The sequence below is a fragment of the Lonchura striata genome, chromosome 6 (genome assembly GCF_046129695.1).
Source record: "Lonchura striata isolate bLonStr1 chromosome 6, bLonStr1.mat, whole genome shotgun sequence".
NCBI classification, from domain to species: Eukaryota; Metazoa; Chordata; class Aves; order Passeriformes; family Estrildidae; genus Lonchura; species Lonchura striata.
Genome location: NC_134608.1, coordinates 35266662 through 35281185, shown reverse-complemented (window position 1 = coordinate 35281185; position 14524 = coordinate 35266662). Strand labels below are relative to the sequence as shown.

Here is a 14524-nt window from a genome sequence, read left to right as displayed (position 1 = left end):
TCAGCTTATGAGAACTAAGCTTCTGTCTATCTGATTATTAAATAATTTCTAAAGCAGATGGGAAACTACAGTGGTTTAAACAGCTAGGCTGAGGCTGCAAGGCTAAAAATAGTAGAGCAGGCTCCTTTTAATTAGTAAGATGATGAAATATGACAGAAGAGAGAGATGTAGATATATGGATTTGTGTGTATGTGTGTCTTTAAAATTAAGTTATTACCTCAATACTAGATATTATTTATAACATATATGATACATGGTGTCTGATTTTTATGATGCCATTTATCTTCACTTGAGAGGGAAGACAGGCTAACTCTGCTTTCATAATGTCAATCCTTGTTGTATTCAAAAGGAAAATTGTAATAAAATAAACCTGCCACCATGCACAGTGCCATCCTTTTTGAAACAAGATGGATTAGTAAGTGCTCCCAAGCAATAGACTGTCAGCTCTGCCACTCCAGGATATTGACCATTCCCCAGGGCACCCTGGAGAGCATGGAAGAGCCAGCCTAGCTTGTGATTCCAGAGCATGGGAGCCTGACTTAGGGCCAAAGGGGCCAGGTATTGTGATGTTCATTCTACCACTGTGCTGCCTATGTATTTCTGAGGACTCTTCAAAACCTGAAGAGAGGAGAAAGGACATCTGCCACCCCTCTGCTCCAGCAGCACTGGGCAGCATGTGCCCTGTAGCATTCTGCTGCTCCACCATGCAGATGTGGCCCTTCAATCCTCGCTAGATGACTGGTGTCAGCTGATACTTTGTAAGCACCTGGAAGTAAAAGGTGAACCATCATCACAGTGAAAATTGCCCTGTCAAAATCTTGCTTTAGAGTCATAATGTGGACCAGATAGCACATGGCTTTCAGAAAGATTTGGTGCAAAAACTTGGTGCATTCATTAGTCATGAGATGCCTTCTGTTGGTTAAAAGTATCAAGCCAAGGAAGACAAGACAGTGGGTCTTCAAGGAATTGAAGACTGGTATAAAAAAAATTATCTAAAGCCCTGTTTTTTCTTATTCCCCATTGATCCATGTGAAGATGGAAAGCCTCTGGTTACCTAGCAGAACTTCATGATGTCTTGCTAAAGTATGTCAAATGGTCTGGAGCTAATCCCTGACTCCTGAGTTATGACTGAGATAAGCAGGAGCCCTGTGAGTAAAATATCTTCCACTTCCAAGTCTGTGCTCCCAAAACCAGGTGTACAGCTTTCCACACAGTACAGGACACCAGTTTGGGAGCACTGTAAAATTTTTCTTGGGTGGGGCTTAACTCAAGTAAGAGACAAAAAGCCTGCAATACTCTGTAGTTTGTCAACACAAAGCTTTACTGTTTCTCTTTTGTTTCTCTTTCCGAAATGTTGCATTTTTTTCCTGTCTTTGTCAATCAAGAGATAGTGGGACCCAAGAAACCAGACAAGGCAAACTTAGAGAGTCTGATTTTTTTCATTCAGGTGAAGACTCCCTGTCTAAGATGCTGGACATGTCTGGTCTTGTCAAGCTTTCTCTGATATGGAAAGCAACACTGTAAGTACAGTATTTTCTGCAAGGAAAGGATCATGAACCTCTACCTCCATGCTCCTGCTCTGGCTCTATGCCACCTGCAATGTTCCCCAAAGTTCCCCAGATTTGAGTACAATGATGTAAAAGGAAGGGTTCTAGAAGAAAGGGGGTCCAAGAGAGCTGGTCAATATTCAAGCATCACTTTTGTCCAGGCTCAAGACCAGTGTATCGCCATGGGCAAGAAATCAAGCAAAGGGAGCAGGAGACCCCTTTGGATGAGCAGGGAGCTTCTAATAAATCTCAAACAGATTCTGGGATCTGGAAAAAGGAACTGGCCATGTGGGAGGGCTAAAGGAATAGTCAGAGTATATGGGGATGTGACAAAGAAGGCCAAAGCCTATTTGGAATTAAGTCTGGCAAGGGATATGAAGTACAACAAGAAGGGTTTCTACAAGTCCATCAGCAGTAAAAGGAAAATTTGGGAAAAAGTGGGGCTGCTGCTGAATCAGATGCATGTTCTGGTGACAGAAGACACAGAGAAGGTCCAGTTACTGAATGTCTCAGTTTTTAGTGCTGAGGTTGGCATCCCAGACTTTGGAAGTAAGAGAAGAAGGCTGGAGAAAGGGAGACTTTCTCTTAGATGTAGAGGGCTGGGTTAGAGATTGGCTTGGCAGACATATGTCCCTTAAACTTCTTTACATTGAGGGTAGCAGAGCTGGAATAGGCTGCCCGAGGAGGCCACAGAGTCTCCCTTTGGACACAGTCCAAATCCACCTGGACACATTCCTGTGTAACTTGCTCTAGGTGACCCTGCCTAAGCAGGAGAATTGGATTAGGTGATCTTCAGAGGTCCCTTCCTACTGTAACTATTCTGTAATTTCCCAAAATGCTGGGTCACATCCTACAGCCAAATCTGAAAATTTTCCCAGGGCCTACTGGCCTTCTCAGGGTCAGGAAAAGAAGCACAGACTGGAGGTGGCCCAGATCCACAGGCAATTAATAGTTCAGGCAATATAGGAGATGATTTCACTTCAATTATGGCTCCTTAAGGCAAAGAAACTTTTAGCCCTTATTGGTTTTGAGATTTCTCTTACAGCCATTACTGGAAATGTGACCTCATATTAATCTGCTTGCAAAATAGGCTCAGTGCTTCTCCCTTGAAGAGAGACGAACTGGGGGTCTCTTCCAGCCAAACCTTAAGCATACACTTAACTTCATCACGCCCGTGCAGGGCCAGCTTGAATATGTGATCCTGTAATGAGCAATCACTTAAGCATAGTGGAGTTCTGGAAGTATGGACTGCTGAACTGCTCGACTCCTACACAGTCAGGGAGCTGCAGTGCTTTTTAGAGAAGTAGAGCATACAGAATTAACTTCATCTTAATTCAGACCCCTGAGTATGCCATAAAGTTCTCACTTTTGTAATACTGTCCTCTGAGGACATTGTGACATGTCAACGTAGTGACTATTTTCTCATCTGATGGCAATGACAAACTGCCATAATGCAAAGTATAAAAAAATTCAGATTCTTTCTAGTTCTGGTAACTATCATGCTGTCAGAAGATGAGATTTTATATCTGTATTAAGAGAAATGAAAAAAATACTTACAGCATGCTAGCCAGTAAGACAAAAATTAACTACAGTGCTGACCAATCTACTACAATTTTCTTTACAGCCACTTGCATTCAAATCATAGCATCCCAAACTTAGCTTGTCAAGTTACCCTTCAAATCAAATGCAAGAGAAAAATCCATCTTTGGCTGTGCAACTATAAACCCAGCCAGTCTAGTAAAGTGAGAGTTACTCTTCTACGTACTTGGCAAATCTGGGAGCAGAATTTACCACTCGATATAAATATTTCTGCATAGTTTGTTTTAAAAAAAATTTAAAAAATCTTTCCTACTCCTCTCCCTGGCAGACTCTTAGAAAGCAGTAAATATGCAGATGGGCATAGTGATATATTTTGTATCAACATATTTTAAATGTGTGCATATGCATTAGCTTTATAAATACATTCCCCAGGAAGTCTGCCAGTGGATGTACTACAAAGCCTTGTATGTTACATTTGGGTTTGCTTGCACAGTAGCACAGCAGTGTCAGGAAGAACTGCTCTTGGCTTATTTGCTCTAGAGCAGCTCACACTTACCTGCACAGCTTCCTGTTTCTCTCAGGGTTTACAAAGGTACTATATTTATATACCATGTGTGTTTATGTAGTGTACATATAAATATACATATATATATACACACATGCAAGAATGTCATAGACTCATAGAATGCTTTGGGTGGGAACCTTAAAGATCATCTAGTTCCAACCCCCCTGTCAGAGGCAGGGGGACCTTTCATTAGACCAGGTTGCTCAGGGCTCCATCGACCCTGTACTTGAACACCTCCTGGGATGGAACATTTGCAGGTTCTCTGGGTAGCCTGCTTCACTGCCTCACCACCGTCACAATAAAGATTTTATTCTAACATCCAATCTGAACTTACTCTGTTTTAGTTTGCCCTTGTCCTGTCACAATGTGCTCTTGTAAAAAGTCCCTCTCATCTTTCTTGTAGGCTCCTTTAAAGTATTGGATGGCCACAATTAGGTAATCCCAAAGTGTTCACTTTCTAGACTGAACAAACCAAATTTTCTCAACCTTTCCTTGTAGAAGAGGTACTCTATTCCTCTAATCAGCTTTGTGGTCCTCCTCTGGATTCAGCTTTTCCTGTCCTGGGGACTCTAGAGCTGCATGCAATACTCCAGGTGGGGGTCTCATGAGGGCAAAGCAGAGGGGCAGAATCCTCTTTCACAACCTGTTGGCCACGCTGCTTTTGGTGCAGCTCAAAACACAGCCTGTGCAGTCCAATACCTCTGCTACTCCACTCCACTTGCAGTATCTGCCTCTGGTCCTGTCCCCTCTACCTGCTTTTCCTGTTCTGTAGAAAAATTGCTGCACAGTCAGATCCCTGAATGCAAGCAGGGCAAGCAAGCCTTGTCCAAGCCCTGGACAGACCAGCTGGAGGTTGGAGACTAATGAAGGACAAAAAGGGAAGACATCTGCCCGCTGCCCTTGAGGTCCCTCTGTCTCCTAGAAGATTTAAGTGTCATGTTTCCTGCTGTGACTGTGCTCCTTTTCCGGTATCCGTATCATGCATAAGGCAAAGGGTATTGCACATCACTATTTACATGAGCACTGACACATGGGGGCAACGGAGGAAGCGGCTGCAGTGCTGTGGGTGGATGTGTATGTGAGGTATCATTATCCATGCACAAGGGAATTTTACAGATACTGTTGCAATGGAGCTATGAGAACCATGCTCTTCTACTTCATTGTGCAAGGAAAAGCCACAGCAAATACTGTAGTGGGAATGTAGCAAAAAGGCAACTTTGTATTTGATTCTAGACAAAAAAATCAATTTGCTTTTGCAATGATGATAAGCTAGAATGAGCATTATGCCATTTCTTCCCCCAGCCCCTTTTTTAGAGCTATTATTTAGATGAGCTATGGTATTAAGAGAGAAGCTGCATATAAAGATGCTAGCTGCAAAAATAAAGGATGAAATAAAAAGTTGAGCATCCACATTTTCCCCAACTGAAAATGAAGTTCTGAGGAAAGGGAGGAGGGAAAAGAAAAGGAACTTACCACGCTGCGAGTGAACTTTTCTAGAGAAGTTCTACGACCTTGCTCATTCTCTGGCTTAACAGGGAACGAAGTAGGGAGATAAAAATACAGAAAAAAACCCTTCAGCTTAAATGCAGTCTTTTAAAACAGCAGCAAAATATAAGGAAGCAGCAAGAAGGAAAAGTTGTAAAAAATGTAAAAAGCAGAAATAATTGTTTGCAACAGCAAACATAAGAAATCAAAATACCTCTAAGAATGAGAGACATCACTACTTGTACTCTCAGAGAATGTCACTTTTCCCCTGTGAGTTTTTTGAATGGTTCATATATGTCTGTGCATAGCTGTGTCTTACAGCTGTTGGTATTGATTTCTTGTTCACTGAATTTTCCTTCTGTTACTGTTCAAGCTGGGATGTCTGATTCAGGTTAACATCTGCCAAACAGCTATCAGAGGCTCCCATCTACTTGCGTAGAGATGAAAAAAAAAACAAACCACGGTAACTTTCACAATATTAAAAAGCAATGTCTGAGTGAATATGGCACTGGAAGAAAACAACCACTGGGCTCACTGCTAGTGAACCTACACTCTTCTATTTATCCAAAGAGTAGAGGCATATTTCCATAAGTCATAACACAAGAAAACATATGCATGTCTTTGAAAGACAATGGAAAGATACAGACCAGTTCAGGGCAGTGATATTTTTGTACCTGGAGTACAGGGCTATTCATATGCAAGAAGACATTCAATTGCACTGTGAGAAAACAAGTGTGTCCATCATGGCTTTATTAACATATCCCTGAGAAAGTTGCTCACTGCATCGCTTCGTTAATTTGGCACAATGGAGATCTAATTGCCACTAACAAGAAAGGGCTAAATAATTTATTGGCATGCTTGGTTGAATATCTAAGACAAAAAAATAGTTATAGAGGAGAGAAGAAACTCAATGCTACAAAAGAAAGCTCACTGCAGTCAGAAAGCTGTGGGCACTACAAATTTCCAGGAGAGATGCTTATTTTAATGTGGCAAGCCAGCAAAATGGGGGTGGTAAGATGGATATAAAACTGCCATTAAGGGAATAAGGAGCTATATGTAATGGAAAACCACAGTAATGATGGTGCATCGCAGTGCACTGGAAACAAGCACTGCACTGGAGAGGCGCCTACCTGACATACCATCTACCACACATTCAGCTGCAGTAACAATCCCCAGGGCAAAGGACCGGTACAAAAATCAGATTGAGAAGCCATAAAGAAGCCAAAACCATACCAGATAAATTGGAAGAGAAGTTGTGTAGCTGAGTCTAGACAAAGCCTTTTGATTCTTCTGCATGTTTATCACAGCTTTCACAGTTCTCTGATGTCTACAAGGTTAGTCTTAAGCATCTTATGGAGAAATGGGGCAAATCGTCCCTGCTGCATCACCAAATATGAGACCAAAAAGGCCCTTTTAAGACAAGCAATATTCTTTGTCTAGAAGAAAGAAATAAGCAACCTCCACACTTACAAGCATTTGAGGAAGCCACGGAATCAGCTCTGATGACCCAAAGAGCTATCAAAAGTGAAAGGTAGAGGCACATCATTTTAGCCCACACAGAGGATGGAGCCAAGGCCTCAAAGCAAGTACCAAGCAATAAAGGAGCCTTTCTGGCTGGCAGAAAGGCAGTCACATACCCAGTCCAATGGTCCCCAAAGGAGTATTTAACATGCACCAATCCAAGGGTTAATTGCCTCTCCTTGCATGTGAGAGGAGAGAAAAGGCAAAAGAAACATTATCAACACTCTTTGGCTGAGTATTAGAGCCATGCAAGTGCTCAGAGCATCACAGATTCTCTCTTGGAAGTAGCCTCAGTGGTGTCCCTACAACCCAAGACAGCAGAGGTGACGGAGAGAAGCTGCATTCCTGCCACTTTGGCTAGACATGTCCCAGTGAACAGGACTGAGGAGAGCAGTGTCCAGCTGGGCACTGAGCCTCTATGCAGGTGGTAAGACCCACTAGCAGCCAAGTTAAAGACACAATTTCAGGAGAAGAAATACCTGAACAAAAGATTGAATGTTCTGCAAGGCTACTGAAGGGAGCAAGGCACTCAAAGTCTGCAGCATGATATTGCTGCAGGCTGGAAAATCAGTGTCTGACAGTGTGAAGTACATTTTGAAGTGGAGCTCTGGTGTGCACTGGGGTCAAAGGACAGTGAGCTGCTATACAGGCCACACAGTGCCCCTGCACGCACTGTCAAAATTTAGTATATCTGTTTTTTCTACCAGCAAGGTGATGCATCTTCCCACCCAGCAGAAAGGCGGGATGGTGGTCTTTAAAGATGGTGAGGTTGAGGTGAGCACCTTGTTGAGGTGCTGAGAGCTTATCTGATACAGGGGCCCCCACCCAAGGCTATTTGCTGCCTACCACAAGTGAGGACGTGTAGAGAAGGAGCCACATAGAGCACCAACAGTGTCTGTCTCACAGAAGCGCCTTGCAAAGCAAGGTCTGCAGTCACTCTGCACATTTGGCATGGCGGTGGAAGGCTGGGACCAGCTGGATGCGTGGAAAGCTCGTCCCCATAGCATCCAGCTCTGAGTCAAAGCATGACATTTTCTAGTGAAATGAAAAGCAGCTGAGGCAGGCTGCCTGCAGAGTGATGAGCTGGCTTGAGCAGTTTGAATGTCCGTGGGTGTGGGTGCTGGCTGTTCAGCTCGCTGGCTCTTCCTGTCTTGCTTGCCCGTGTGGCTGGCTGCCTGCCGTGCAGAGAATGCCTGCCCACAGCTCTGCAGCACAGGGCTGAGCTGGGGAGCCTGCCTTCCACACCAGATGAAGAAAATTAAAAAATAACAAAGTGCAAAAAAGAAAAATAATTGAAGGACCCAATAACACCTATCCCAGTGCTGGTAACAGACCTGGGGTGTGTACCCTGGAGCTATTGTCTGCTGCAACAGCCACAGCAGCCTTTGCACAAACATACACTGTGTGTGCAAAGGGGCAAAGGCAGACAAACACATGTGCATGCCAGGTCATGCAGTCCTTCCAGGTGCAAAAAATGCAATCTTTGCCAGTAAATACACCAACAGACTCCACCAGCTAATGGCAAAGGACATACGTATTTGGATAAAATATGAAACAACCATCAGATGAAATCCTCTCAGTCCAGGCAAACAACAGAAAAACAGAGCTCACCGCATAGAAGCCATTCACTAAATACTGACTGGCTTCTCCAAATTTTTCTTTTTCTTAATCATTTACCCAGCCATCCAAACTTTTAAGTTCCTTTGTGTAGATTCTGCTTGCATGGAAATTAAATAGAAGAAAAGTTAAGAAAACAAGCTGACACTGACTATTAAAAGTAATGATAACAAAATTGCTCAGCATCTTTATAACATTCAAGACAAGTCCTGCCACTGAATCAAACTGGCCATGTGTGCCCTGATGAGACTGAGAAGGGGACATAATCTGCAACAGGAACCTTCCTGGACAATACAGCGCAGCTGGCAACGGGGGGTGTGGTTAAAAGCAATGCTTCAAAAGGTGTGTGCTGGAAATTGAGCCTGCTCCTCATGGCAAGAAGCTCTTAAGTATCCCCTCGCTGATGCTTTTTGCCAGGGATCTGAAAAGAGCTAGGGAAATACATATAGAAACTCAGTCTTCTGAACATAGGGTCTGCAAAATTCTCTACCTCCCTCCCTCTCTCCCTCCCTCCATGAATTTATTTTGTTGGCTATTGAATCCTTTTTTTTCTGGTATGAAACTCTGGGGTGTGAAGTGGGGTTTATTTTGAACTTGGTAAAAAATAATGTGTTCCAGAGGGAATGGCATCAGATAAAAATAAAGGATAATAATATCACTGGCCCTGGGTTCAAAAAAGGCCAGGAGCAGATCCTGGGATTTTTAGGTGGTCACATATACCTGTTCAAAGTGAGAAATCAAAGGGTATGAACAGTACTACCAAGTGGCCGGAGTATTTTGCATATATTATGTGTTCATTTGAATAGGATCATGGTGAATTCACACTTCCCTAAACCAGCTGGAGAGCAAAACAATGCTCTAAACCAAGAAAATACCAACCTGCTCTTCCCTCACTGCTGCAGGGCTCACTCCCATGGCTTCACAGCCTGTCTGCACTACAGCTGTGAGTCTTTCCAGGATGCTTCCCTGCCTATGGGCAAGGCTGGATGGCAGGAAGCCACCCCATCCCAGGCTGACATGAACACCAGACTGTCAGTTCAGCTGCCACTTCAGCTAATGCAGAGAAGCCAACCAATGTCACTGTTTCACCTTTAAAGTGAGTAATGGAAAGTACCTCGAGGTCTCTTCTGTTCCTTTCACTCCCTTCTCGGCAAAAATAACTAGCAGATCACGTGTCTGACTGCTTCTTCACCATTAACAAAAGTTCCTGTGCACTCACATCCCCTTCCATGGTGCACTAACTAACCTACAATGCTCTTTCCCCAGGGAATAAACCCCTGCTCTGCAGCCAAGTCACTGTGCCAAAATACCTCCTTGTCTTGACTGAGGAGGTTTGTCACAGCACTTGTCCTGACAGGTGGATCACTGCTGTCTAAGGACATCCAGCCACCATTTGGCTACTGTGGAGAAGGGCTAGAGGGCAATGCAGTGGTGATTACCTGCTGTAAGTACTCTGCAGCAAGGTGCATCAGCAGAGACAGGAGCAGGTTAGTGCTTGACTCTGTGTAGCACCAGTGGGGCGTGTTGCATAGATGCACAAATAAAACACAGCGAATCACTCAGGGATCTCAGCACATCCAGCCCTTCACTACCGAGACAGACACTTTCAGCAGATCCATGACTTCTACCTGCTGCAGAGAGGGAGCTGGGAATGGAGGCCCAGAGCTCCAGTTGGGTTGGGCATATGGCCATTCCTCCTGAGGACAGGGCTGTGCTCTTGTCTCTCCTCCAGCTTGGCAGGGAGGAGGCCTTCTGTTCAAGGCAGAAGGCTACACACCCAGTTTTTCCCCTCTGCAGCTCACTGCTTCCAATCACACCCTTGCTGGAGGCCAACCTCATGTTCCCTGCTGAGCACCATGAATCTGCAGGATTGAGGCCAGTAATAGTGTGGTTACTTGCAATAATGACACTGGGAAGAATGGAGAAAAACATCTAAAATGGATTAACAAAATATGTATGTCTGGTCTGTACACAGCCTATGTCTGCTGTCTTGCATCAGTTAGTGGTGTGAACAGTATGTTCCCCTCATAATTCTGTCATTGTATCTCAATCCCAACCCAGAAGTTCTTCACCCTCCATTACTGTACTCCCAGAGCAGGCAGGGAAAGCTCTCTCATATGTGGTTATTGTATGGTGCAGAAGAAAGTAACTCTTTAAACCTACAGTATTTTACAAATACCAGAAATATGAAGTATGTTTAGAAGCACTAATCGAGCTTTGGCATCTCTCTGCTGAACTATTATTATTGCCCTTTGAAAAAGAGGAGGATATAAGGCAGGGAAGGTTGATTTTTTTTCCCCAAGCTCAGACAAGAAATTAATTGGGGCAACCAGGGAAAGCACACAGATTTTATGGTTGCCAGTTCTGTGCTCTAGCCACACAAACTACCTTTCCCTTTTTCTTGCCCTCTCAGTTTGCCATAACCCAATGTGGAGGCCAAAATATCCCAAATGACACAAACTTATCGACAAAACATTAATGTGGGAATTTGAAGCCGCAGTGCATTTGCTTAGAGCAAGCAACTCTTTTTACCCCATGTCCATCATGCTGTGCTTCTGACAAAACTTATTTTCAGTAATGAAAGTAAGCGATGTCATATCAGTGTGGTATACAAGCCATGTGAGGATAATGACTTTGGGGAAAGACAGGCCTCAGAGAGATGTACTCATCACAACTTAAAGAACACCAGTGAATTTCTATTTACATTAGTAAATCTAGGACTTTGTTTGCAGGCTTTAAACCAAATCCTCTATCTATGCAGGCTCTGATGTGTCACTGGGTTCCTCTTTTAATTCCCTTGCTTTCTAGCTATTTAGAGGAATTTTAAAAGGCTGCCTCTCCAAGCTGCAGCAAATGTCCTAAAGATAGGACCACGTAGCTCAGTGTACAGAAATGTCATGCTCTATCATCATCTCTGTACCTACTGTTTCCTAAACATTCACTTACCCAACACAATGTAATGTGGTTGCAAAGAGTTTTACAGACTCTGGAGTAACACCAACTCCCCTCCTGCATAATGTACAGCTGATGAACGATGCATCTGCACAGATCTACTCATGCCTTTTTTGTGCATTCATTTGTTTACTTGTGCACCAACAGCTCTTTCTAAAAGAAACTTGATTCTTACTTTCACGGTTGTGTTAACATGACACCAAAACCTGCTCCTGCGGCAGTTTGCGGGTCGAAGAGGATGTCATGCTGACACATCCAGGGCTTGATCTGACAGCAAACAAGTATTGCAAAAAAATAAACCTTTGGTTTGAATGGGTTTGGCTGGGAGGAGAAAGCTCTCCTGGCTTTCAAGCACATGAACCCTCATGTGCTCAGTGGAGACTGGGGGGTAGTGAGGGGCATAAGCTGCTGGGGGTAGGAAGATGGCAGAGGCTTTTATGGTTTATACCATCAGAAGACTTTGCCTCACACCTCCTTGATTCCCCAGTCTCTGAATTAAGTCAGGTCTAATCCTTCTAAATACAAGCAGCACTGGTTTATGCTGTCTCAGACCAGAAATTTTGAAACAGAAGGCTGACTGCTGCCCTCCACTACCTTTTGCAAATCCACCTGCCAGCAGTTGCAGGCACAGCAGACAGAGGGGCTTGTCTCCTTTTGTCACCATATGCATGCTTTTTAGGGCACACAATGACAATCAGGACAGAAATACCACTGGGATTTCATTGTATTGTGCCGATGCAATGTAATTTGGCAGCACACAGAGAATGCAGCAGAAAAACAGCAGGGAAGAGGGTGATGGGAAACCACACATTCAGGCTGCAGTAGTCAGGAGTCAGTTTATGTATAGTCCTGGGAGCCAAATGCAAGTGGGACATACACACATGTACGTGGCATGCACATGCACACAGACACACACACAGAGCTATGGGAATTAATCAGGAGTTGCAGGAAGCATTTGAGCACAGCCACAAATGCAGAAATCAGTAGCTTATCTCCTAGACTCCTTAGAAAGAGGGGACTCAAACGGCAGGAATTGTAACTCTACATAACTACTCCTTTACTACCCTGATCTGGAGGCTCCTGACAGAATCATGGTGCTGACAGAGCTCATGCAGATACCAAAAAGGCTAAGAGCTCAAACACATATATCCTGTGAGACAATGTGTGTGGCTGGAATTTTTGATTACTACATGCATTGCAATTATTTCTTGTCTCTGAGGAAAAGGAAGCATCTCTGGAGAGGCAAAAGCACGGGAAAGGAGGATGGGAATTGCTGCAGGAGAATCTAGAGGTAAGGCGTCCAAAGGGAATATCACATGGTGAGACTAGGGAGGTGAAAACCTTAACAGTTGAATTTTGCACCAGTAATGAACAGATTGATGGGTTCTGCTTCTCATATCACATACCATCTTTTCCATGAGAAAGAGGTAATACTATTTGTATTGCCTGATCTGACTTTGGGAGACAGCTGTGCAAGACAAACACCTTCCCACACTTTTACCTTGGGTCACCATGTTTTCCTCAAAACTCATGCTGAGGCTGTGCACATGGATGCCATGCTCCCAGTGAAGAAGATAAAAGTGCTCATTGCCTTCTTAAAGGGAAAAAAAAAGCAAACAATATTTTCACTTTCACACTAGCAGCAAGCAGCAGGCGAGAATCAAGATGTGCTAAGAGATGCAAGCATGTCCTTTCCAACAGATACCTTCTTCTTTGCCAGCAGTAAGTCCTGGTAAGCATTCGAACGCAGAAAGCGCGCGTAGCTGTCACTCTTCATCAGCTTGTAAATGTGCTCCTGTGGGATGGGGGAATGAGAGACAGAGAATTGTTATCAAACCTCATTTAGACATCACAGGAACTTAAAACATGGAGAATTGGAAGGAAGAGAGACTGATCAGAGTTCTAATTAAGTCTGCTGTTATTGATTATCTGTGTTGTGGTAGTGTACATGAGGGCCATCCTGGGGCAAGATTCTGCTGTGCCTGGGGTTGTATGAACACAAAACAAAGAGACAGCCTTCACCCCAAAGGCTGGCACACATTATTCACTCATCAGGATTATTCTGCAAAGACTGCAAGTCTCTGAAGTCCCCAGATTATAAGAAAGTGTCTACCCTGGAAAGAAGAAATAAATACCAGAAACTGTCTCATAGATTAGGTTTCATTTTACCAGTTACAGATACTTGAACAATCACTCAGCACTCCCATCCTGTTCCTGGGGGGGAACTGATACTTGCACACATTTAATCTCCACTTTAGACATGCACTCAGGTAAGTCAACGTGTTAATGTCCTGAAAAAGCCCATATATGTGGTGACTGTGCAGAGAAGTTACATGACTAGCTCCGATGTGGATAGCTACATCCTATGTATAAAGTTACATTGGATGAGTCTCTTTCTTAGGGTCTTAAGTCAAACTGTTGTTACTAGTTTGCTCTGAGAGCACTTACTATGTGTATCTTCAAATTTAAAAAGTGGTATTTCATTGAAGCAGAACTTAATGCATACCCTTTTCTAATTTTCTCGCTTAGCTTTACTTTCCTGCTGAGAATCCCTTAATACAGTCAGCTTTTCTCCTAGTAATCCCTGGATTCACAAAAGATATTATCCCAAACACCAGGAAAATCAAATCAAAATATTTTGACCAAATAGTGATTGAGAACAACCTAAGGGCTCAAGAGAAAAACAGGTACCTTGGACCTTTCTCTTAGACTTTGCACTTTTATGAAGTCAATGAGCAGTGACTATCTATTATCTATAGTGAATTATACAACACAAAATAGTCTCTCCTGACCCAAAGCCATTGTACATGAAACTTTAGAAGAACCAAACCAGACAGAAGTCGCATAGCTTATTTCAGTGTGTTAACAAGCCAAGCAGAATTCCCTTATCTTCACCATCACGGGTAATTAGCAATGACCTGCCTGTACACAGAAGAACTACTTAATTCAGCTTTCTTACACTATTTAGTGTAGTCCTGTGAGGGCCACTGGTTTTCCTTCTACACAGCATAAATGTATTCTTTGAGCTACATCCTGGTGTGGAATAATTTTTACTGGCTAATTTTCATACTTTCTTTTAGTCTTGACAGATCCTCATTTTCATTTGCACAGCACTATCTATCCAAAGGCCAAAACAGAATTTTGCAATAGAATCATTCATATAAAGCTATTTAGCAACTGTCACCCTTCTTACTTCAGAAAAAGACATGGTAGGGCACAGTACAGTACATCCTAATGTACAGCATTTCCATGAGGTTTGACATCCACCTGTGGGACATTTGTTCTATTTCTGCAGGAC

At 43.3% G+C, this 14524-nt stretch overlaps 1 protein-coding gene across 2 annotated transcripts in view; it reads right to left on the bottom strand.

The window, feature by feature from the left end:
• Positions 1 to 14524, bottom strand: part of RGS6 (regulator of G protein signaling 6) — a 253427-nt gene that overhangs the window by 13861 nt on the left and 225042 nt on the right. The window contains exons 17-18 of one of the 2 annotated variants that reach the window (XM_031505010.2): positions 12932 to 13021; positions 5125 to 5178 (exon numbers count right to left, since the gene is read on the bottom strand). In XM_031505010.2, coding sequence (XP_031360870.1) covers positions 5125 to 5178; positions 12932 to 13021 — 144 coding nt within the window. The remainder of the gene's footprint in view (positions 1 to 5124; positions 5179 to 12931; positions 13022 to 14524) is intronic. The other variant, XM_031505011.2, reaches the window with a different exon arrangement.